The 26,853-nt window shown below is 44.3% G+C and overlaps 1 protein-coding gene across 2 annotated transcripts in view; it reads left to right on the top strand.

Annotated features, from left to right (window-relative positions):
* FGD5 (FYVE, RhoGEF and PH domain containing 5) overlaps positions 1-26,853 on the top strand; it is a 92,327-nt gene that overhangs the window by 12,849 nt on the left and 52,625 nt on the right. For both annotated transcript variants that reach the window (XM_069736245.1, XM_069736244.1), the window contains exon 3: positions 20,352-20,472. In XM_069736245.1, the coding sequence (XP_069592346.1) occupies positions 20,352-20,472 (121 nt within the window). The remainder of the gene's footprint in view (positions 1-20,351; positions 20,473-26,853) is intronic.

The following is a 26,853-nucleotide window of genomic DNA, read 5'->3' as shown; positions in this document are numbered from 1 at the left end:
TGTACATAGGAGCAGTATTATAGTAGTTATATTCTTGTACATAGGAGCAGTATTATAGTAGTTATATTCCTGTACATAGGAGCAGTATTATAGTAGTTATATTCCTGTACATAGGAGCAGTATTATAGTAGTTATATTCTTGTACATAGGAGCAGTATTATAGTAGTTATATTCTTGTACATAGGGGTAGTATTATAGTAGTTATATTCTTGTACATAGGGGCAGTATTATAGTCGTTATATTCTTGTACATAGGAGGAGTATTATAGTAGTTATATTCTTGTACATAGGAGCAGTATTATAGTAGTTATATTCCTGTACATAGGAGCAGTATTATAGTAGTTATATTCTTGTACATAGGAGCAGTATTATAGTAGTTATATTCTTGTACATAGGGGTAGTATTATAGTAGTTATATTCTTGTACATAGGGGTAGTATTATAGTAGTTATATTCTTGTACATAGGAGCAGTATTATAGTAGTTATATTCCTGTACATAGGAGCAGTATTATAGTAGTTATATTCTTGTACATAGGAGCAGTATTATAGTAGTTATATTCTTGTACATAGGGGTAGTATTATAGTAGTTATATTCTTGTACATAGGGGTAGTATTATAGTAGTTATATTCTTGTACATAGGAGCAGTATTATAGTAGTTATATTCTTGTACATAGGGGCAGTATTATAGTATTTATATTCTTGTACATAGGAGCAGTATTATAGTAGTTATATTCTAGTACATAGGGGCAGTATTATAGTCGTTATATTCTTGTACATAGGGGCAGTATTATAGTAGTTATATTCTTGTACATAGGGGCAGTATTATAGTAGTTATATTCTTGTACATAGGGGCAGTATTATAGTATTTATATTCTTGTACATAGGAGCAGTATTATAGTAGTTATATTCTTGTACATAGGGGTAGTATTATAGTAGTTATATTCTTGTACATAGGAGCAGTATTATAGTAGTTATATTCTTGCACATAGGAGCAGTATTATAGTCGTTATATTCTTGCACATAGGAGCAGTATTATAGTCGTTATATTCTTGCACATAGGAGCAGTATTATAGTCGTTATATTCTTGCACATAGGGGCAGTATTATAGTAGTTATATTCTTGCACATAGGAGCAGTCTTATAGTAGTTATATTCTTGCACATAGGAGCAGTATTATAGTAGTTATATTCTTGCACATAGGGGCAGTATTATAGTAGTTATATTCTTGCACATAGGAGCAGTATTATAGTAGTTATATTCTTGTACATAGGGAGCAGTATTATAGTAGTTATATTCTTGTATATAAGGGCAGTATTATAGTAGTTATATTCTTGTACATAGGGGCAGTATTATATTAGTTACGTATTTGTACATTTTCCTATTTCTACATAACCTACCCTTCCATTGTTTATTTGGCCCTTGTAATGTCTGGCTCTGTTTCAGGTGGTTTTGTAAGTGAAGGTGTTACTTTGGATCGGTGTGCGATCGTTCTCTTAGAACAATGTTTTTTTTCTTGTCTTCCATTCTCACATTCTATCTTCACTTTCCAGAATTCAGCACTTTTAGTTATAAACAGCGGTTGCGGACAGGCGCGTGTCAATAATGGTTATTGAAAGAAGCCGTTGCGAGGAAGAACAGCTGCAGGGCTGCCATTGAAACCAAACTGCAACTGTTTCTTTTCATTTGTATATCTTATTTAATAGCTGTTTAATGACATTGCAGCAAGATTGTGCTTATTGCACCATATCTCGCTAGTACTGCGAGAGTTTGCTGAAAAATGCTCAGTAAGCAGCAAGACGGGGGTGGGGAGCAAATCCACCATCTTATAGCCCCCCATGGACTACTTATCCAATGTGCCAAATACCAGGAGCCCCAATTTAAGATCTATCAAACATAATTTCACAGTTCTGGCCTCCTCTAATGGGACTGAGATGTAGCCGGTGGCCACAGACGTTAGATAGCGATCGATGCAGCTATTTACATAGACTGAGATAAGCGGCTGCAAACTCAGATTTTGCCACTTATCTCCATGTGAAATAAATATTCCTATAGGATAATCCCCGGCCTGAGGTGACTCTCCCTAAATAATCACATAGGGATATTGAGGATTGCAAACCTGCCTATAGGGGGCGTCATAGGGAAGCAGTGGGATCAATTCCCATAGGTCGCACATGACTTGGATGATAAAACTTCCCATCTTCACTGTTTCACTTGTCTTGGCTGGATAAGGATCCTGCGGTTTTCTTCTCTTGGAAAATGCATTAATTATCACTGGATAATCATCAGGATGTAAACTGTATAGAAATAGTAGAAATCTGAAAAAATTCCTTACGGTTGTGGGTCCAGTCCCTGTCGCAGTCGTGTAACCGCATCCTGAGAAGAAAACCTGTGCAGAGTATTTATTTTCACAGCTGGACGTTTGCTACATTTGTATCCAGTCTGTGAGCTAAACAGACCCCAGACTGATACAGTTTCCCCCGCACTGATACATTGTAACAGATTATCAGGACAGGAGAGATTTCTACTTATGTTCAGCTCACAGAGGAAAGTGTGGACTAGAAACAACTGTAGCAAACCCTCAGCTGTAAGAAATATAAGTCCATGTTTATATGCAGCACCATTTACGGTTTTTTAAGATCTCTGCTTGCTGTCAATGAATAAGAACAATCTTGTTTACTTCAAGAGGATGAAAACCTGTTGCAACTTAAGGCTATGTTCACACGTTGCATTTTTGCTGCATTATTTTCTGCAGCCAAAACCTGCTCTCTTGGCAGTAAAAAAAGCTTTTGTTTTGCTACTTCTTTGGTGCAGGTTATACGTGTCATTTGTCTGTAGTACATGTTTAATAAAGTTAGTTTTTTTCTCTGAATTCTCTTGCATTTTTGCAGCATTTTTTGCACTTTTTCATTGCTTTCTATGGTGAAAAAAAAAGCTGCATAAACGCTGAAAAAAATTTTCAGAATTGGAAAACTGCTCTTTTTTTAAATTTGACGCTCGTCAGTTTTTTCAGCGTTTATGCAGCTTTTTTTTCACCATAGAAAGCAATGAAAAAGTGCAAAAAATGCTGCAAAAATGCAAGAGAATTCAGAGAAAGAAACTAACTAACAGGAAAATAAGCAATTGTGTGCATGAGATTTCTGAGATCTTGAGGCTTTTGCTGGTTCTCTAAAAGCTATTTTTAATTTTCATTAAAAATTAAAAAATGCTGCAAAATGCACCCTGTGAACATAACCTAATACTTTTCACAGCTGATGGTTTGTTCCAGTCATATCCAGTCTAAACAACCATCTGTGCTCCAGTCCGACATCTTATCTGCGCTGACACATTGTAACAAACTATCAGGACTGAAGAAATTTACCTGCTGATGTGTTTAGTTCAGGCCGGTTTCACACGTCAGTGGCTCCAGTACGTGAGGTGACAGTTTCCTCACGTACCGGAGACACTGACTCACGTAGACACATTGAAATCAATGTGTCTCTGCACATGTCAGCGTGTTTTCACGGACCGTGTGTCCGTGTGCAACACATGGAGACATGTTAGTGTTCGTGGGAGCGCACGGATTGCACGGACCCATTAAAGTTAATGGGTCCGTGTAAAACACGTACCGCACACGGACGCTGTCCGTGTGCAGTCCGTATGCCATGCAGGAGACAGCGCTACAGTAAGCGCTGTCCCCCCAGCGTGGTGCTGAAGCCGCCATTCATATCTTCTCTCCAGCAGCGTTCGCTGGAGAGAAGATATGAAAAATCCTTTTTTCTTTTTTTTTTTCGTGTTTAAAATAAAGATCCCTGGCCCCTCCCCCCTCCCACCCCTGTGCGCCCGCCCGCTGTTAATAAAATACTCACCCGGTTCCCTCGCAGCGTCCTCTCAGCGCCAGCTTCTCTTGTATGAGAGGTCACGTGGTGCCGCCGATTACAGTCATGAATATGCGGCTCCACCTCCCATAGGGGTGGAGCCGCATATTCATGACTGTAATGGAAGGCACCACGTGACCGCTCATACAAGAGAAGCTGGCGCTGAGAGGACGCTGCGAGGGAGCCGGGTGAGTATTTTATTAACAGCGGGCGGGCGCACAGGGGGTGAGAGGGGGGAGGGGCCAGGGATCTCTATTTTAAACACGAAAAAAAAAAGAAAAAAGGATTTTTCATACCTTCTCTCCAGCGAACGCTGCTGGAGAGAAGATATGAATGGCGGCTTCAGCACCATGGCGGCTTCAGCACCAGATGCAGGGGACAGCGCTTATCTCTAGCGGTGTCTCCTGCACGCTCCGTGTGGTACCCAGTCGGCACACGGGCGGCACACGGCTGCCGCACGTGTGCCACACGGATGGCCTACGTGAGCTCACGGACACGGATAATTCCGGTACCGATTTTTCCGGTACCGGAATTATCTGGACGTGTGAGACTGGCCTAAAAAACTATCAGGACTGAAGAGATTTGCCTGCTGATGTGTTTAGTTCGCAGAGGATTATGTAAAGTGGAAGCAACAATAATAAACTTCTAATTGTGAAAATAAGTGACGTTTTACAATTAGATGTAGCAAGCAGTGCTTCTGTGTAAAGCATGGAGGAGAGACGCAGTCACAGCCTGAACCTCTCCTAAGTCAGGAGTTGGATCCTAGACGACCTTAGACCCCAATAAACAATGTAGCTAAGACATTGCCAATTAAAAATAGTGTCCAAATGGAGCAGAACTTAATAGGACGAGATCCAGATCACAGTATGTGGGGGATGGGAAGATACGCGTGATGATCTCCAGGTAGTCATGTCTGCAGCTATAGACACCGCAGATTCTGGGCCTTCAGGCGCTTTCTACTTTAGGTGTAGGTGCCAGATCATTGGGTTCTTTGGGCCATTAGGTGTCAGATTATAGGAATTTTACCATCGCTCTTTAATAAAAAGTCAATTTGTATTTTCGGTTTATTGGCTCATTAGGAAAGTTTTATTAGCGGTTTTACAGGAGGGGGTTTTATAAGTTGTTAACATTGTGACAGACATCAAAGCTTCGTATCTTTATAGATCAATTAGAATTAATGAATGGTAAAATATACTTAAGAGGCGATGTCTGTTCGCCATCGGAGACGCTCATCAGATAACCTTTTCATTGTTTTAATTAGGTGCATTAATTAAGATTCCACCAGCTTTAACCCATTTTATGCCAAGTAAAAATACAGATGTAACTTTTCCTGCAGTAGAACCGTTGTAAAACCTTACATCAAAGTATTGGGCACAGTTGTGGTTTTCCGCATTGTCCCTGATGGCCTAGTGGTGTCCAAGCAATAGTCGCCAGGAAGTCTAGTATCCATTATGGTCCAGAGCAGAATGTATTCTTCTTCATACTTAATAGGGGTCCAGTGGGATTCTCATAATCCCTGCTGGTCTTGTGTTGCTTATTACAATCAAGTGTGGTTGGTCGTAGTCCCTGATATTCAAGTGGTTGCCTGAGCCCTGGTGGTCCAGGATGTCTATCACCTATCATAGTCCAAAGTCAAGTTTGATCTTCTCTACATCTCCTAGTGGTCTTGTGGGAATATTATAGTCCCTGCTGGTCTAGTGTAGATTATTATCCCTGGTGTTAAGTGGTTGTCTGAGCCCTGGTGGTTCAGTGTTCTTTTAGTCCTAATGATCCAGAGTCATATTTAGTTTTCTTTACACCCTCTAGTGATCTTGTGGGAATCTTATAGATCCCTTTTGGCTTACTGTAGATTATAGTGCTTGATGTTCAAGTGGTTGTTAGATACCTGGTGGTCCAATTGAGAGACTTCTATGACCCCTAATGGTCCGGAGTAGAATGTATTCTTCTCTTCATTTCATGGTGGTCCCGTGGGGATCTCTGGGATACTGTTATCCCTAATGATCGAGAGGAGAATTGATTCTTTGTTTATACTTCCTCTAGGTCCTATGAGGATCATTTAACACTTTCTGTTCTGTTTTCGGTTCTAATGTAATTTTCTGATGGGAGGGCTTGGTTATATTCCCGATGTCCAGTAGGGAAGGTGAGCTGAGGTCCTGGGCTACCTGGTCATGGCATATTAGGATTTATAGTAGTGTATTCGTGAGCCTGAGCCCTGGTGGCCCAGGGGGCTTATGATTCCTAATGGTCTCGAGAACAGTTTATTTTCTTTTATACTGCTTTGTGGTTCTGCTGGGATCCCATAATCCCTGACGGTCAAGTGTTGGTGAGAGTCTGACAATCTGGTGGGAGAGATTCCCTGGTGTCCAGTAGAGGAGCCTAGCAGAGGTGTAACTTTAAGGTCTTCACGGGCTACCTGACCATTACATACTACTTACTGTGTATCTTTGGTGGTCTGAGCCCTGATAGACCAGGGTGCTTATTATCCCAAATAATCCTGCAGGGAAAGTATCCTCCTTTATAGTCCCTGGTGGTCCGGTGGGACCTTTATAGCTACATAATAAGGGTAGAGTATCTCTTTCTTGGCAAAGCACTATACTGTGAGTGAATGCCCAATTAATGGGTTGTCCAGATAATCCATCAATATTCCGGGACCACCCAGATAAATGGTAAGAGTGACATCATACAACTTGTAGCCCCTGGGAACGAAATGCAAAATCTGTAGCATGTCACCACCTTCCTTATGCCATTTATAATACTGGTGGCTTCTTATATGGTACAAGGGCCACTGTGGCCCCTGAGGCACCAGGGCCGGTGTATAGCTGCTACTTCTGCACCTTCTATAGCTTCTCCACTGACTGTGAATCCATGGCCATAGAATGGCCGTATTGGCGGTGCCCACGTAGGTAGCGCAGGTCGGAGCAGAGTCAGGGTGTCCAGCCGCGACGTGGTGGGTGAAGTCACATGGCTTCTCATTAATGCCCATGCTGAACACGCTCTCACTGGAATAATGAGCCGTCTATGGACCACGTGTTCCTCTCGCTTCCGTTTCGGACTTTGATTGTACTGCTAATTTGGAACATTTTCTTTCCTAATCCTGATGCTTTGCTCCAAGAAACCATTAACCGTCTCTCTGCCGCACTCATCTCACTTCACAGAACCGATCAGATGATACAAACTAACATGAAAAACTATGAGGAAAGAAAGTCATACGATTCACTCTCCTTCCTGATAGTTTGATACATTTCATTGCACTGATAAATTGTATCAGTCTTCAATTAAGGGGGGTTTCCAGGATGTTACATACATGGACTACCATTAGTATAGGCTGTCAGCTGGGGTCCCACCACTGATATGTTCTCTCAAGACCTACAGCCCCAAATGTTCCTGGTACCGAGGCTGTGTCTCATATTATGGTTGTGACTGGTACTAAGGCTGTGCCTAGTACTGTGACTTTGCCTGGTACTGAAGCTGTGCCTGATACTGTGGCTGTGCCTGGTACTGACGCTATGCCTGGTACTAAATCTGTGCCTAGTACTGTGACTTTGCCTGGTACTGAAGCTGCACCTGATACTGTGGCTGTGCCAGGTAATGAGGCTATGCCTGGTACTAAAGCTGTGCCTAGTACTGTGACTTTCCCTGGTACTGAAGCTGTGCCTGATACTGTGGCTGTGCCTGGTACTGACGCTATGCCTGGTACTAAAACTGTGCCTAGTACTGTGACTTCATGGTACTAAAGCTGTGCCTGATACTGTGGCTGTGCCTGATACTGAGGCTATGCCTGGTACTAAAGCTGTGCCTAGTACTGTGACTTTTCCTGGTACTGAAGCTGTGCCTGATACTGTGGCTGTGCCTGGTACTGACGCTATGCCTGGTACTAAAACTGTGCCTAGTACTGTGACTTCCTGGTACTGAAGCTGTGCCTGATACTGTGGCTGTGCCTGATACTGAGGCTATGCCTGGTACTAAAGCTGTGCCTAGTACTGTGACTTTGCCTGGTACTGAAGCTGTGCCTGATACTGTGGCTGTGCCTGGTACTGAGGCTATGCCTGGTACTAAAGCTGTGTCTAGTACTGTGACTTTGCCTGGTACTGTGATCGCTGTCTTGGGTGCTGAAATAAGCAGCAGTAGTGGAATTTTGCAGGTACTCAAGGACCCGTACCAGCCATAGAGTGATGGCCTAAGGACCCACTGTGATAAATTATTGTGTACATGAGCTAAAATGGCTGCAAACCCTCAGTTGTGAAAGGTTATTTAAAATATGTTCAGAAAGTTTCAGTTCACTAACAGGAAGCAGAGATCTTGGAAACATCAAGAATGCATACATAAAAGTCCTGATAAATCATTTTAGTTACTTTACTTTTTTCGTGTTATGGTATTCGTTGATATTTTTGCGCCAAATAATTCAAAATTGTGCATGCGGTTCATGCATTTAGTACAAAACCAGACACTCTTTCTCTTGTAAAATGGTTCAAAATTTGCCCAAAAGAGAGGGAGTTGGACTCGGAGTACATCCACACAAAAATGTAGCAAAAAAAAGTTGCAAGTGATGTGTCAGTCAAACTTCTGGAAACCCCAAACCACGGCCTCAAAGGCAAAAATGAAAAGAACAGGCGAACACATTGATAATAGACTTACAAAAAGGCACAAATGAAAAACAGGCGGCTAACATAAAAAAATAGAAATACTAAGGCGCAAGAGCAATAATGTATCAGTCCTAAAGTCTATTAGAAAGTGGCAGAACTTTTTACAGTGCAGTGATTCCTGTTCTCTACCCTGAGGGTCTCCATCCCGGATGTGTCGCCTTAATGCACCTGATGCTGCAGGAACAGGAATTGCTCATTTATGCCGCCAGTGTATTTTTTAATTTAGAATTATTACAATTAAATTTTTTTTAACTCTTAGATGACTTGGGAGGTGAAGGGGTTATTGGGCACTGTGTGACAGCCTTGGCTCAGAGTGGTCCAGGGTGTGCCGCCCGCCCAATGTCACTCTCCTGCGGTTCATTGCCAGGTTATCTCTAGGGAGGAAAAGACTCCCTGTTTACAGGAAATGCAGCACAAGGGTCTCTGGCGGTGGGAAAGGCGTGTGCATTAACGAGGACACTGATTGTTTGTAACCCCTTCATGACCGGATGACGATCGCAGGGTTAAATATCCCAGGTTCATGGCCCTTACTGGCAAAAAAGCAGAACATTTCCTCATTGCAACACCAATTACATCATAGAGTTTCCTGATTGTTGGATTTTATGTTTTAATCATAATTAGTGTAAAATGTTCGCGATCTGACAAGAGGCGGGAACATTCAGATTAGCATTGGTTTTATTTTATACCGCCACAATGATGAGAGTCCAAGAAATCACGTCACAGTCCACACCACGTCAGTGTCTGCAAACATTACTGACCCTGTATCATACCCCAGAGCTGCACTCACTATTGTGCTGGTGCAGTCACTGTGTACATACATTACATTACTGATCCTGAGTTACCTCCTGTATTATACCCCAGAGCTGCACTCACTATTGTGCTGGCGCAGTCACTGTGTACATACATTACATTACTGATCCTGAGTTACATCCTGTATTACACTCCAGAGCTGCACTCACTATTCTGCTGGTGCAGACACTGTGTACATACATTACATTACTGATCTTGAGTTACATCCTGTATTATACTCCAGAGCTGCACTCACTATTCTGTTGGTGCAGTCACTGTGTACATACATTACATCACTGATCCTGAGTTACATCCTGTATTATACTCCAGAGCTGCACTCACTATTCTGCTGGTGGAGTCACTGTGTACATACATTACTGATCCTGAGTTACATCCTGTATTACACCCCAGAGCTGCACTCACTATTCTGCTGGTGCAGTCACTGTGTACATACATTACATCACTGATCCTGAGTTACATCCTGTATTATACTCCAGAGCTGCACTCACTATTCTGCTGGTGCAGTCACTGTGTACATACATTACATCACTGATCCTGAGTTACATCCTGTATTATACTCCAGAGCTGCACTCACTATTCTGCTGGTGGAGTCACTGTGTACATACATTACTGATCCTGAGTTACATCCTGTATTACACCCCAGAGCTGCACTCACTATTCTGCTGGTGCAGTCACTGTGTACATACATTACATCACTGATCCTGAGTTACATCCTGTATTATACTCCAGAGCTGCACTCACTATTCTGCTGGTGCAGTCACAGTGTACATACATTACATCACTGATCCTGAGTTACATCCTGTATTATACTCCAGAGCTGCACTCACTATTCTGCTGGTGGAGTCACTGTGTACATACAGTGGGGCAAAAAAGTATTTAGTCAGTCAGCAATAGTGCAAGTTCCACCACTTAAAAAGATGAGAGGCGTCTGTAATTTACATCATAGGTAGACCTCAACTATGGGAGACAAACTGAGAAAAAAAAATCCAGAAAATCACATTGTCTGTTTTTTTAACATTTTATTTGCATATTATGGTGGAAAATAAGTATTTGGTCAGAAACAAAATTTCATCTCAATACTTTGTAATATATCCTTTGTTGGCAATGACAGAGGTCAAACGTTTTCTGTAAGTCTACACAAGGTTGCCACACACTGTTGTTGGTATGTTGGCCCATTCCTCCATGCAGATCTCCTCTAGAGCAGTGATGTTTTTGGCTTTTCACTTGGCAACACGGACTTTCAACTCCCTCCAAAGGTTTTCTATAGGGTTGAGATCTGGAGACTGGCTAGGCCACTCCAGGACCTTGAAATGCTTCTTACGAAGCCACTCCTTCGTTGCCCTGGCGGTGTGCTTTGGATCATTGTCATGTTGAAAGACCCAGCCACGTTTCATCTTCAATGCCCTTGCTGATGGAAGGAGGTTTGCACTCAAAATCTCACGATACATGGCCCCATTCATTCTTTCATGTACCCGGATCAGTCGTCCTGGCCCCTTTGCAGAGAAACAGCCGCGAAGCATGATGTTTCCACCACCATGCTTTACAGTAGGTATGGTGTTTGATGGATGCAACTCAGTATTCTTTTTCCTCCAAACACGACAAGTTGTGTTTCTACCAAACAGTTCCAGTTTGGTTTCATCAGACCATAGGACATTCTCCCAAAACTCCTCTGGATCATCCAAATGCTCTCTAGCAAACTTCAGACGGGCCCGGACATGTACTGGCTTAAGCAATGGGACACGTCTGGCACTGCAGGATCTGAGTCCATGGTGGCGTAGTGTGTTACTTATGGTAGGCCTTGTTACATTGGTCCCAGCTCTCTGCAGTTCATTCTCTAGGTCCCCCCGCGTAGTTCTGGGATTTTTTCTCACCGTTCTTGTGATCATTCTGACCCCACGGGGTGGGATTTTGCGTGGAGCCCCAGATCGAGGGAGATTATCAATGGTCTTGTATGTCTTCCATTTTCTAATTATTGCTCCCACTGTTGATTTCTTCACTCCAAGCTGGTTGGCTATTGCAGATTCAGTCTTCCCAGCCTGGTGCAGGGCTACAATTTTGTTTCTGGTGTCCTTTGACAGCTCTTTGGTCTTCACCATAGAGAAGTTTGGAGTCAGACTGTTTGAGGGTGTGCACAGGTGTCTTTTTATACTGATAACAAGTTTAAACAGGTGCCATTACTACAGGTAATGAGTGGAGGAAAGAGGAGACTCTTAAAGAAGAAGTTACAGGTCTGTGAGAGCCAGAAATCTTGATTGTTTGTTTCTGACCAAATACTTATTTTCCACCATAATATGCAAAAAAATGATAAAAAAAAAAGACTATGTGATTTTCTGGATTTTTTTTTCTCAGTTTGTCTCCCATAGTTGAGGTCTACCTATGATGTAAATTACAGACGCCTCTCATCTTTTTAAGTGGTGGAACTTGCACTATTGCTGACTGACTAAATACTTTTTTTGCCCCACTGTACATTACTGATCCTGAGTTACATCCTGTATTACACCCCAGAGCTGCACTCACTATTCTGCTGGTGCAGTCACTGTGTACATACATTACATTACTGATCCTGAGTTACATCCTGTATTATACCCCAGAGCTGCACTCACTATTCTGCTGGTGCAGTCACTGTGTACATACATTACTGATCCTGAGTTACATCCTGTATTATCCTCCAGAGCTGCACTCACTGTTCTGCTGGTGCAGTCACTGTGTACATACATTACATTACTGATCCTGAGTTACATCCTGTATTATACCCCAGAGCTGCACTCACTATTCTGCTGGTGCAGTCACTGTGTACATACATTACTGATCCTGAGTTACATCCTGTATTATCCTCCAGAGCTGCACTGACTGTTCTGCTGGTGCAGTCACTGTGTACATACATTACATTACTGATCCTGAGTTACATCCTGTATTATACCCCAGAGCTGCACTCACTATTCTGATGGTGCAGTCACTGTGTACATACATTACATTACTGATCCTGAGTTACATCCTGTATTATACCCCAGAGCTGCACTCACTATTCTGCTGGTGCAGTCACTGTGTACATACATTACTGATCCTGAGTTACATCCTGAATTATCCTCCAGAGCTGCACTCACTGTTCTGCTGGTGCAGTCACTGTGTACATACATTACTGATCCTGAGTTACATCCTGAATTATCCTCCAGAGCTGCACTCACTATTCTGCTGGTGCAGTCACTGTGTACATACATTACATTACTAATCCTGAGTTACATCCTGTATTATACTCCAGAGCTGCACTCACTATTCTGCTGGTGCAGTCACTGTGTACATACATTACATTACTGATCCTGAGTTACATCCTGTATTATACCCCAGAGCTGCACTCACTATTCTGCTGGTGCAGTCACTGTGTACATACATTACTGATCCTGAGTTACATCCTGAATTATCCTCCAGAGCTGCACTCACTGTTCTGCTGGTGCAGTCACTGTGTACATACATTACTGATCCTGAGTTACATCCTGAATTATCCTCCAGAGCTGCACTCACTATTCTGCTGGTGCAGTCACTGTGTACATACATTACATTACTGATCCTGAGTTACATCCTGTATTATACTCCAGAGCTGCACTCACTATTCTGCTGGTGCAGTCACTGTGTACATACATTACATTACTGATCCTGAGTTACATCCTGTATTATACCCCAGAGCTGCACTCACTATTCTGCTGGTGCAGTCACTGTGTACATACATTACATTACTGATCCTGAGTTACATCCTGAATTATCCTCCAGAGCTGCACTCACTATTCTGCTGGTGCAGTCACTGTGTACATACATTACATTACTGATCCTGAGTTACATCCTGTATTATACCCCAGAGCTGCACTCACTATTCTGCTGGTGCAGTCACTGTGTACATACATTACTGATCCTGAGTTACATCCTGAATTATCCTCCAGAGCTGCACTCACTGTTCTGCTGGTGCAGTCACTGTGTACATACATTACTGATCCTGAGTTACATCCTGAATTATCCTCCAGAGCTGCACTCACTATTCTGCTGGTGCAGTCACTGTGTACATACATTACATTACTGATCCTGAGTTACATCCTGTATTATACTTCAGAGCTGCACTCACTATTCTGCTGGTGCAGTCACTGTGTACATACATTACATTACTGATCCTGAGTTACATCCTGTATTATACCCCAGAGCTGCACTCACTATTCTGCTGGTGCAGTCACTGTGTACATACATTACATTACTGATCCTGAGTTACATCCTGTATTATACTCCAGAGCTGCACTCACTATTCTGCTGGTGCAGTCACTGTGTACATACAGTTAGGTCCATATATATTTGGACAGAGACAACATTTTTCTAATTTTGGTTATAGACATTACCACAATGAATTTTAAACAAAACAGTTCAGATGCAGTTGAAGGTCAGACTTTCAGCTTTCATGTGAGGGTATGCACATTAAAATTGGATGAAAGGTTTAGGAGTTTCAGTTCCTTAACATGTGCCACCCTGTTTTTAAAGGGACCAAAAGTAATTGGACAATTGACTCCAAGGCTATTTCATGGACAGGTGTGGGGAATCCCTTTGTTATGTCATTCTCAATTAAGCAGATAAAAGGCCTGGAGTTGATTTGAGGTGTGGTGCTGCATTTGGAAGGTTTTGCTGTGAGGTAAACATGCGGTCAAAGGAGCTCTCCATGTAGGTGAAACAAGCCATCCTTAAGCTGCGAAAACAGAAAAAAAAACATCCGAGAAATTGCTACAATATTAGGAGTGGTAAAATCTACAGTTTGGTTCATCCTGAGAAAGAAAGAAAGCTCTGGTGAACTCATCAATGCAAAAAGACTTGGGTGCCCACGGAAGACAACAGAGGTGGATGATCGCAGAATAATCTCCAGGGTGAAGAGAAACCCCTTCACAACAGCCGACCAAGTGAACAACACTCTCCAGGAGGTCGGCGTATCAATATCCAAATCTACCATAAAGAGAAGACTGCATGAAAGTAACTACAGAGGGTTCACTGCACGGTGCAGCCACTCATAAGCATCAAGAATAAAAAGGCTAAAAAACATCTAAAAAGCCGCACAGTTCTGGAAGAACATTCTATGGACAGATGAAACCAAGATCAACCTCTACCAGAATGATGGACAGAGAAGAGTATAGTGAAGGCGTGGTACAGCTCATGGTCCAAAGCATACCACATCATCTGTAAAACCCGGCGGAGGCAGTGTGATGGCGCGGGCATGCATGGCTGCCAGTGGCACTGGGTCACTAGTGTTTATTGATGATGTGACACAGGACAGAAGCAGCCGAATGAATTCTGAGGTATTCAGAGCCGCCATACTGTGTGCTCAGATCCAGCCAAATGCAGCCAAACTGATTGGTCGTCGTTTCATACTACAGATGGACAATGACCCAAAACATAAAGCCAAAGCAACCCAGGAGTTTATTAAAGCAAAGAAGTGGAATATTCTTGAATGGCCAAGTCAGTCACCTGATCTCAACCCAATTGAGCAGCATTTCACTTGTTAAAGACTAAACTTCAGACAGAAAGGCCCACAAACAAACAGCAACTGAAAACCACCACAGTGAAGGCCGAGCATCAAAAAGGAGGAAACACAGCGTCTGATGATGTCCATGCGTTCAAGACTTCAGGCAGTCATTGCCAACAAAGGATTTTCAACCAAGTACTAAAAATTTACATTTTATTTAAAATTATTGAATCTGTCCAATTACTTTTGGTCCCTTTAAAAGCAGGATGGTACATGTTAAGGAGCTGAAACTCCTAAACCCTTCATCCAATTTTAATGTGGATACCCTCAAATGAAAGCTGAAAGTCTGTACGTCAACTGCATCTGAATTGTTTTGTTTAAAATTCATTGTGGTAATGTCTATAACCAAAATTAGAAAAATATTGTCCCTGTCCAAATATATATGGACCTAACTGTACATTACATTACTGATCCTGAGTTACATCCTGTATTATACCCCAGAGCTGCACTCACTATTCTGCTGGTGCAGTCACTGTGTACATACATTACTGATCCTGAGTTACATCCTGAATTATCCTCCAGAGCTGCACTCACTGTTCTGCTGGTGCAGTCACTGTGTACATACATTACTGATCCTGAGTTACATCCTGAATTATCCTCCAGAGCTGCACTCACTATTCTGCTGGTGCAGTCACTGTGTACATACATTACATTACTGATCCTGAGTTACATCCTGTATTATACCCCAGAGCTGCACTCACTATTCTGCTGGTGCAGTCACTGTGTACATACATTACCGATCCTGAGTTACATCCTGAATTATCCTCCAGAGCTGCACTCACTGTTCTGCTGGTGCAGTCACTGTGTACATACATTACTGATCCTGAGTTACATCCTGAATTATCCTCCAGAGCTGCACTCACTATTCTGCTGGTGCAGTCACTGTGTACATACATTACATTACTGATCCTGAGTTACATCCTGTATTATACTCCAGAGCTGCACTCACTATTCTGCTGGTGCAGTCACTGTGTACATACATTACATTACTGATCCTGAGTTACATCCTGTATTATACCCCAGAGCTGCACTCACTATTCTGCTGGTGCAGTCACTGTGTACATACATTACTGATCCTGAGTTACATCCTGAATTATCCTCCAGAGCTGCACTCACTGTTCTGCTGGTGCAGTCACTGTGTACATACATTACTGATCCTGAGTTACATCCTGAATTATCCTCCAGAGCTGCACTCACTATTCTGCTGGTGCAGTCACTGTGTACATACATTACATTACTGATCCTGAGTTACATCCTGTATTATACTTCAGAGCTGCACTCACTATTCTGCTGGTGCAGTCACTGTGTACATACATTACATTACTGATCCTGAGTTACATCCTGTATTATACCCCAGAGCTGCACTCACTATTCTGCTGGTGCAGTCACTGTGTACATACATTACATTACTGATCCTGAGTTACATCCTGTATTATACTCCAGAGCTGCACTCACTATTCTGCTGGTGCAGTCACTGTGTACATACATTACATTACTGATCCTGAGTTACATCCTGTATTATACCCCAGAGCTGCACTCACTATTCTGCTGGTGCAGTCACTGTGTACATACATTACATTACTGATCCTGAGTTACATCCTGTATTATACCCCAGAGCTGCACTCACTATTCTGCTGGTGCAGTCACTGTGTACATACATTACTGATCCTGAGTTACATCCTGAATTATCCTCCAGAGCTGCACTCACTGTTCTGCTGGTGCAGTCACTGTGTACATACATTACTGATCCTGAGTTACATCCTGAATTATCCTCCAGAGCTGCACTCACTATTCTGCTGGTGCAGTCACTGTGTACATACATTACATTACTGATCCTGAGTTACATCCTGTATTATACTCCAGAGCTGCACTCACTATTCTGCTGGTGCAGTCACTGTGTACATACATTACATTACTGATCCTGAGTTACATCCTGTATTATACCCCAGAGCTGCACTCACTATTCTGCTGGTGCAGTCACTGTGTACATACATTACATTACTGATCCTGAGTTACATCCTGTATTATACTCCAGAGCTGCACTCACTATTCTGCTGGTGCAGTCACTGTGTACATACATTACATTACTGATCCTGAGTTACATCCTGTATTATACCCCAGAGCTGCACTCACTATTCTGCTGGTGCAGTCACTGTGTACATACATTACTGATCCTGAGTTACATCCTGAATTATCCTCCAGAGCTGCACTCACTGTTCTGCTGGTGCAGTCACTGTGTACATACATTACTGATCCTGAGTTACATCCTGAATTTTCCTCCAGAGCTGCACTCACTATTCTGCTGGTGCAGTCACTGTGTACATATATTCTGTGATCCTTAGTCATGCTGTACATTGTCTCGGTGCCCTGGCATACATTACGCTGGGTGCTGGCATGCAGTTAGCTCTGGTCTGGTGCTTCTTCTCCCTGGTGTTTTTTTATCTTGGCCTCATTCACCCTCTAGCCACAATCTGGTATCACTCAGCCATATCATTACTACAAGCAGAGGAATTATCAGGGGATGAGACTGTGGAGAGGAGGAAAGCTTCTCTGGGCGCCTCCTGCGGCTCATCTGACACTTCTCCCAGAGAAAGCTGCCCAATTAATTATTAACCCCTTACTGCATCATGTACTGACCCCCCATACACCACAGCCAGAAAGTCAGCTGTGCGCAAGTCACACACTGCATCTACAAGCATGTCCAGCAGTCAGTATCACACAGGATAGGATTAGATACACGGCTCAGCAAACAGTATCACACAGGATAGGATTAGATACACAGCTCAGCAGACAGTATCACACAGGATAGGATTAGATACACAGCTCAGCAGTCAGTATCACACAGTATCGGATTAGATACACGGCTCAGCAGACAGTATCACACAGCATAGGATTGGATACACGGCTCAGCAGACAGTATCACACAGGATAGGATTAGATGCACAGCTCAGCAGTTTGTATAACACAGGATAGGATTAGATACACAGGGTCAGCAGTCAGTATCACATATGATAGGATTAGATACACGGCTCAGCAGACAGTATCACACAGGATAGGATTAGATACACAGCTCAGCAGTCAGTATCACACAGGATAGGATTAGATACACATGGTCAGCAGTCAGTATCACATATGATAGGATTAGATACACGGCTCAGCAGACAGTATCACACAGGATAGGATTAGATACACAGCTCAGCAGTCAGTATCACACAGTATCGGATTAGATACACGGCTCAGCAGACAGTATCACACAGGATAGGATTAGATGCACAGCTCAGCAGTTTGTATAACACAGGATAGGATTAGATACACAGGGTCAGCAGTCAGTATCACATATGATAGGATTAGATACACGGCTCAGCAGACAGTATCACACAGGATAGGATTAGATACACAGGGTCAGCAGACAGTATAACATAGTAACATAGTTAGTAAGGCCGAAAAAAGCCATTTGTCCATCCAGTTCAGCCTATATTCCATCATAATAAATCCCCAGATCTACGTCCTTCTACAGAACCTAATAATTGTATGATACAATATTGTTCTGCTCCAGGAAGACATCCAGGCCTCTCTTGAACCCCTCGACTGAGTTCGCCATCACCACCTCCTCAGGCAAGCAATTCCAGATTCTCACTGCCCTAACAGTAAAGAATCCTCTTCTATGTTGGTGGAAAAACCTTCTCTCCTCCAGACGCAAAGAATGCCCCCTTGTGCCCGTCACCTTCCTTGGTATAAACAGATCCTCAGCGAGATATTTGTATTGTCCCCTTATATACTTATACATGGTTATTAGATCGCCCCTCAGTCGTCTTTTTTCTAGACTAAATAATCCTAATTTCGCTAATCTATCTGGGTATTGTAGTTCTCCCATCCCCTTTATTAATTTTGTTGCCCTCCTTTGTACTCTCTCTAGTTCCATTATATCCATTGTATCACACATGATAACCCTACATACATTGATCATGAGATAGTATCACGTTTTCCAGGCTTAGATACATGGAGACAGCAGCTCATTATTTAGTGACATTACATGATGGGAGTTGTAGTGCTGCCATTGTGCAGTTCAGTGATTGGGATTTTTTTGCACATTGTCATCTTTGTCTCCGCAGACATGAAGCCCCCACTAGTAAGAAGTCAGGCGACCTCATAAATCAGCCCTCGCCCCCCCTGATACTTTGCTCTAATTGGAAGGTATTCTTCACCATCCACGTCCCCTGCCGTCCATCAGCCGCTGCCCCAGGGGGCGATTTTCTCTCGCCCCTCAATAATAACATTATGGATAGCGGCGCTGCGCTGTGTGATCACCGCCCTATATCTTTGCTGTCCTGTTCTATTGCTCCTGATGTGTCCGTTCGTCTTCTGAGACCAGGATTTAATTGTATGAGGAGCGGTGGCAGCGGCTGCGACTCTGCAATGCAGGGGCGGACATATCATAGGGGCCGAGAGGTCAGGGGGCCACTAGTGCCTCCAGAACAGGTGGAATTGCTGCTGGTGAGGCCAGTTTCACACGTCAGTGGCTCCGGTACGTGAGGTGACAGTTTCCTCACGTACCGGAGACACTGACTCACGTAGACACATTAAAATCAATGTGTCTCTGCACATGTCAGCGTGTTTTCACGGACCGTGTGTCCGTTTGGAAAACACGGAGACATGTCAGTGTTCGTGGGAGCGCAAGAATCACTCGGACCCATTAAAGTCAATGGGTCCGTGTAAAACACGTACCGCACACGGATGTTGTCCGTGTGCCGTGCAGGAGACAGCGCTACAGTAAGCGCTGTCCCCCCCGCGTGTGGTGCTGAAGCCCCATTCATTTCTTCTCTCCAGCAGCGTTCGCTGGAGAGAAGGAATGAATAATCTTTTTTTTTAAATTTATTTTTGTTTTTAAAATAAAGTTGCCGGTAATCTGAGGAAACTGTCACCTCACGTACCGGAGCCACTGACGTGTGAAACCGGCCTAATTGTGAGATTAGATGATACAGCACAGGATCCATCTGTCTGTCTGGTCCATTCACACCTGGAGGAGAGAAGTATCATGACTTTTGTTCCAGCATTTAATCATCCAAAATTAGCACATTTTGATGCACGACATTTTTGCTAAAGGAAATGTGCAGCTTTTTCTGATTTTGCGCTGATTTTACATTTGGGCGTCTCTGACCGTGAAAATGAAGCTTAAGTAGATGCAGTGTGGAGGGTTTAAAAAAAAGTCACAAAAACTTGTGAAATCATCCAAGTGATAAATTGCAGTAAGTAAAGATGCGAAGAAACTGACGCTTAAATCTGGCGCAAATATCAGGGTCCCGGCCGCTGGGACGAGCGACATTTAAAGCCCCTTGATAATCGCTTCCTCCGGGAGTTCGCCCTGTTATTATTTTTATTATTATAATTTGTGGGAATTTTGTGATAATTAAGGCAAAATGATACAATAATGATTGAATGTTCCATGGCGGACATTTCTATCCTGATACTTTCCGCTGACACATTGTCTCTCTATGTTCAGTGCCTACACGGAGCCCTACAAGGTCTGTCCCATCCCCATGAACAACATGGAGGACATCACGTCTGACGAGGACCAGAGAAGCTCTGAAGGCGAGGAGTGCAGCTCCGGAGGGGTACACAAGGTACTGGGGTCTATACTGGTCTCTGTCATTATTTACTGCCCTGCAGAACGTGCACCTGATCCTCAAACCTTACATAAGTGCAAGCTACTGCTCGCTGTTATCAGCCATTACAGGCTAAGGTATTCTTTAATGTCTATCAAGACCTCCACATATTTGCAGTGGACCCCCAGATAGATTTACCCCCTACATTTACATGCCACGACCTCATTATACATTATATACACATTATAGCGGTGATGTACATTGGTGCGCTCAGTACGCTCTGTCTGCGCTTATAGGAAAACCCATCACACTGTCCCTTTATATCACGACACCGGGTGAGACTGCGGCCTCTGCGCCCCCCCCCCCCCCCCCCCCGTAGCCTCACCCACCTAGTATGCAGATGTCGCCCTTTCTCCGGCAGATGTGCCCCTCACCCCCTTCCTCCAGCTGCACATGTCATCTCAAAGAGCAAGAAACAGAGGGTCTCATTGATGGGAAGGTCTCTGCAGCGGGTGCACTGAGGCTTTATCCCAGTGCGGCCCCCCAGCTGGAAATGTATCATGTGTACATGTGTATATATAATTGTGTGTGTATATATACTGTATATATGTTACAAAATATGCACCAGTGTGTCACTATTAGGGATGGGTGGACAGGCGAAGTGCAGGTTCTGGTTCCCGACCCAAACTTTACTTCAAAGTTCAGGCACCAGAACAGAACCCGAACTTCAACCAGTAACTGTCCAGTACGGACGCTGAACTCATAAGTTCGGGTTCCCCCATTTCTAGTCACACTATATATATATATATATATATATATTGTAGGGATCCACACTCTTGTGTAGGCATTAGGCAGCGTTCACACAGGCAATGTGGTTTGGTCCAAACAGCTGCAGTCTTATTAGTTTCATAAAACTCCAAGTAATTAAAAACCCAAAACAGAAACCGCGTCTTCTGGGCACAAAGGTATCACAGCAAGTAAATAGTTGAATTGTAAAGCTCTGCGGAATATGTTGGCGCTATATAAATAAAGATTATTATTATTATATTATTAAACAGTTAATTCAGCAGCATATATGTCAGTGCGGGCTCAGCCCAACAGAGCACCGTCCTTTGTCTTCATATACAGAAGAGGTCCGATCCCACCAGTCTCGGTTTCCCCTTCAATCTGAGCTCCAAATGCTTCCAGTGTAAAATGGAAGTGTTCAACTCCGGCACAGTTCACACTGAACAGGCTGCAGCTTCCACACAGTTCTCTGCAGATCCAACACCCAGACTGCTCAGCTTTCCTAGCTGACCCATGCAGTCTCCATTCAGACAGAGACCCTGGCACATCTCTCTCCCAGATACTGTTTGCATTTGGCTGGTCACTCCTCAGCAGCACACACGGCTCTGCTCCATCCAGCAGACTGACTCACCTAGTGACCACAGGTCCTAGTTCTAGTAAAAAAAAGATGGGCAGGTGTATCTAATCAAATCCTGCAGAGCTAGGACATAAGGACATAACCCTGCCCTACCTGGCTCTGCTACAGTATATACATGTGTTTGTTGATGAGTATGTGTGTGTGTGTATATATATATATATATATATATATATATATATATATATATATATGTGCGTGTAAGTGTATGTAGATTATATATATCAACATGTAGTGCAGCTGTCTGTATATGAATACAGTAAAGTTCCAACAATGGATTTTGATAAACGCCAAATTATCAAATAGTCCAGATTATAAGATGGTCATTAAAGGGTTATTCCCAAAGTAATAAATTCTCCCCTTATAAGGGAAAACTTACTGATCTTGGGTGTCCAACCGCTGGGACCATTCAGTCACAGGATTCTGAGAACAGGGTGCCGCAACCCCATTGTAGGTACACACACTTGCTCGGCCTCCGCTTCATTCATTGTCTATGGGGCTGTAGGAAATATCGAAGAACTGATATTTTCTGCAGTCTCCGGCATGATGGAGTCCGCAGTGCCCCTGTTCCTTGGTTGCAGAGCCCCAATCTCAAAATTGTTGGACCTCATACACAATATGAAGGGCCCACAGCTTCCCTATTTACAGAATGATGTCCCCATTGATGCCCTATAAACAGTATGATGTCACCACTGCTGCCCTATACACAGTATGATGTCCCCACTGCTCCCCTATACACAGTATGATGTCACCGCTGCTGCCCTATACACAGTATGATGTCCCCACAGCTCCCCTATACACAGTATGATGTCACCACTGCTGCCCTATACACAGTATGATGTCACCACAGCTCCCCTATACACAGTATGATGTCACCACTGCTCCCCTATACACAGTATGATGTCCCCACAGCTCCCCTATTCACAGTATGATGTCCCCACAGCTCTCCTATACACAGTATGATGTCCCCACTGCTCCCCTATACACAGTATGATGTCCCCACTGCTCTCCTATACACAGTATGATGTCCCCACTGCTCCCCTATACACAGTATGATGTCCCCACTGCTCCCCTATACACAGTATGATGTCCCCACTGCTCTCCTATACACAGTATGATGTCCCCACTGCTCCCCTATACACAGTATGATGTCCCCACTGCTCCCCTATACACAGTATGATGTCCCCACTGCTCCCCTATACACAGTATGATGTCCCAACTGCTCTCCTATACACAGTATGATGTCCCCACTGCTCCCCTATATACAGTATGATGTCCCCACAGCTCCCCTATTCACAGTATGATGTCCCCACTGCTCTCCTATACACAGTATGATGTCACCACTGCTCCCCTATTCACAGTATGATGTCCCCACAGCTCTCCTATACACAGTATGATGTCCCCACTGCTGCCCTATACACAGTATGATGTCCCTATTGCTCCCTATACATAGTATGATGGGCCCACAGCTCCCCTATACACAGTATGATGTCCCCACTGCTCCCCTATACACAGTATGATGGGTCCACAGCTCCCCTATACACAGTATGATGTCCTTACTGCTCCCCTATACACAGTATGATGTCCCCACTGCTCTCCTATACACAGTATGATGGGCCCACTGCTCCCCTATACACAGTATGATGTCCCTACTGCTCCCCTATACACAGTATGATGTCCCCACTGCTCTCCTATACACAGTATGATGTCCCCACAGCTCCCCTATTCACAGTATGATGTCCCCACTGCTCCCCTATACACAGTATGATGGGCCCACAGCTCCCCTATACACAGTATGATGTCCCCACTGCTCCCCTATACACAGTATGATGGGTCCACAGCTCCCCTATACACAGTATGATGTCCTTACTGCTCCCCTATACACAGTATGATGTCCCCACTGCTCTCCTATACACAGTATGATGTCCCCACTGCTCCCCTATACACAGTATGATGTCCCCACTGCTCCCCTATACACAGTATGATGTCCCCACTGCTCTCCTATACACAGTATGATGGGCCCACAGCTCCCCTATACACAGTATGATGTCCCAACTGCTCCCCTATACACAGTATGATGTCCCCACTGCTCCCCTATACACAGTATGATGTCCCAACTGCTCTCCTATACACAGTATGATGGGCCCACAGCTCCCCTATACACAGTATGATGTCCCCACTGCTCTCCTATACACAGTATGATGGGCCCACTGCTCCCCTATACACAGTATGATGTCCCTACTGCTCCCCTATACACAGTATGATGTCCCCACTGCTCTCCTATACACAGAATGATGTCCCCACTGCTCCCCTATTCACAGTATGATGTCCCCACTGCTCCCCTATACACAGTATGATGGGCCCACAGCTCCCCTATACACAGTATGATGTCCCCACTGCTCCCCTATACACAGTATGATGGGTCCAGAGCTCCCCTATACACAGTATGATGTCCTTACTGCTCCCCTATACACAGTATGATGTCCCCACTGCTCTCCTATACACAGTATGATGTCCCCACTGCTCCCCTATACACAGTATGATGTCCCCACTGCTCCCCTATACACAGTATGATGTCCCCACTGCTCTCCTATACACAGAATGATGTCCCCACTGCTCCCCTATACACAGTATGATGTCCCAACTGCTCTCCTATACACAGTATGATGTCCCCACTGCTCCCCTATATACAGTATGATGTCCCCACAGCTCCCCTATTCACAGTATGATGTCCCCACTGCTCTCCTATACACAGTATGATGTCACCACTGCTCCCCTATACACAGTATGATGTCCCCACTGCTGCCCTATACACAGTATGATGTCCCTATTGCTCCCTATACATAGTATGATGGGCCCACAGCTCCCCTATACACAGTATGATGTCCCCACTGCTCCCCTATACACAGTATGATGGGTCCACAGCTCCCCTATACACAGTATGATGTCCTTACTGCTCCCCTATACACAGTATGATGTCCCCACTGCTCTCCTATACACAGTATGATGGGCCCACTGCTCCCCTATACACAGTATGATGTCCCTACTGCTCCCCTATACACAGTATGATGTCCCCACTGCTCTCCTATACACAGTATGATGTCCCCACTGCTCCCCTATACACAGTATGATGTCCCCACTGCTCCCCTATACACAGTATGATGTCCCCACAGCTCCCCTATACACAGTATGATGTCCCCACTGCTCCCCTATACACAGTATGATGTCCCCACAGCTCCCCTATACACAGTATGATGTCCCCACTGCTCCCCTATACACAGTATGATGTCCCCACAGCTCCCCTATACACAGTATGATGTCCCCACTGCTCCCCTATACACAGTATGATGTCCCCACTGCTCCCCTATACACAGTATGATGTCCCCACAGCTCCCCTATACACAGTATGATCAGACATCAGTATAATACATGCGCCGTTTACTCTGCGGATCTATGTAGGTGCTACGGATTCCCGATCTGCCGCATGTTTGTTGCACCGGATTCTTTATTTTTAGCAGACGTGTGTGAGATTGTTATAGACTTTCTGGATTACTGGATGCAGATTCAGGAAATGTTGCAGTGATGTGTATACAGTGTATGCAGACATATTGCAGGGGGACGACCCCTGGGTTTATATTTGCTCGGGGTTTTTCATTTTTGGGGGTAAATTCCCATTAGGGCTTACATTTACCCCTGCTGTCGTATTGGCGTTCTCGACTTTCGTGCGGTAACGTCAGGCCTGCGGGGAGGATTGTCTGGCAGAGTCTCCATGTCCGGCCATGAATAATAGATCCAGTGTATCACGTCGTCCTCTTCTTCGGAGCAGTGACCCATCCGTCAGCGCCTGTCACCCTGTTATTACATTATTGCTCCGCAGTCAGCACTCTCAGGCCTCGTTGGCGGAGCTCTTACCCTCCAGGTTAATGCACAATGCATCTTCTTGTGCCGGGGACAGATATTTCATCAGTGACAGGGAGACCATCAGCAGGTGTGAGGATGCAGATACATTCAGGTATCATCCTTGCAGAGGATATTACCCAGCTTTCCCAGGCGCCTGCATGGCAGACCTTCCTAGTTATGACAAAAAAGGGGGTTCTATAGAGGCCTTCTTCATGGGGACCCAGGAGAAAGGGTCCAATCATGGTCGCCCCTAATGCGAAATCTCCGACTATCACAGGTCATTAACAATTTTGGTTTTCTCAACTGGACCAAAATAACCTTTTAACCCCCCCCCCGGGTTTCTCTGCCGCTGCACCCCCTACACCCCCCATTGTTACGCCCCTTGTCCTTTGCTATTTGGTGGCCTGAACCTGACAAGGACCCCGATTATTTAGGGGCCATAATTTGTAAACATAGAATGAGGCATTAAGCACAAGGGACAACTACGGACTGTAGCATCATAAGGGGCCCCTTTCCCACCCCCCATATATATCGCTGCACACTTTGGTAAGCTGAGCATAAGCGGTGCTGCCATATTGGTAGTCACCCAGCTTTCCCAGATACAGATACTCAGAAGATGATTTATTCTGGGCCGTTGTCTGTAGATTGTAAGCTCCTATGACCAGGGTCTGCTACTGGAGATGCGCTGTCGCAGTATTTGCCGGCGAGGAAAGGGTGGAGGCGCACTCTATTTTTAATAAAATGTTTTCACCCCCCCCCTCGCCCTGCAGAAACTGATAAACAGAAATATCCTTCCCTCGCCCATACATCACCCAGCGCCCGGCCCTCCGCAAATGGCGCAGACAATGGGCGGAATGTAATGGAACCTTCTCAGGGCGACAATTCCTCTGCGCTTATTTGTAAATACAAAGGACAGAAAAGAGCAGCGACAAAAAAACGAGCAGCGACGGATCGGAGCGCGGACGATCCCCCCGACGGCTGTCCAGGAATAGATAGTCTGGGGGGCTCAGCAATGGAGTCTATATGCAGATGTAGCAGAGCTGAGTTTTTAAGATGTATCAAAACTACATATTGTAAAA

This window comes from Ranitomeya imitator, chromosome 8 (genome assembly GCF_032444005.1).
Source record: "Ranitomeya imitator isolate aRanImi1 chromosome 8, aRanImi1.pri, whole genome shotgun sequence".
NCBI lineage: Eukaryota > Metazoa > Chordata > Amphibia > Anura > Dendrobatidae > Ranitomeya > Ranitomeya imitator.
Note: the sequence above shows the minus strand (reverse complement) of the source record. Positions and strands in the feature narration are given on the sequence as shown.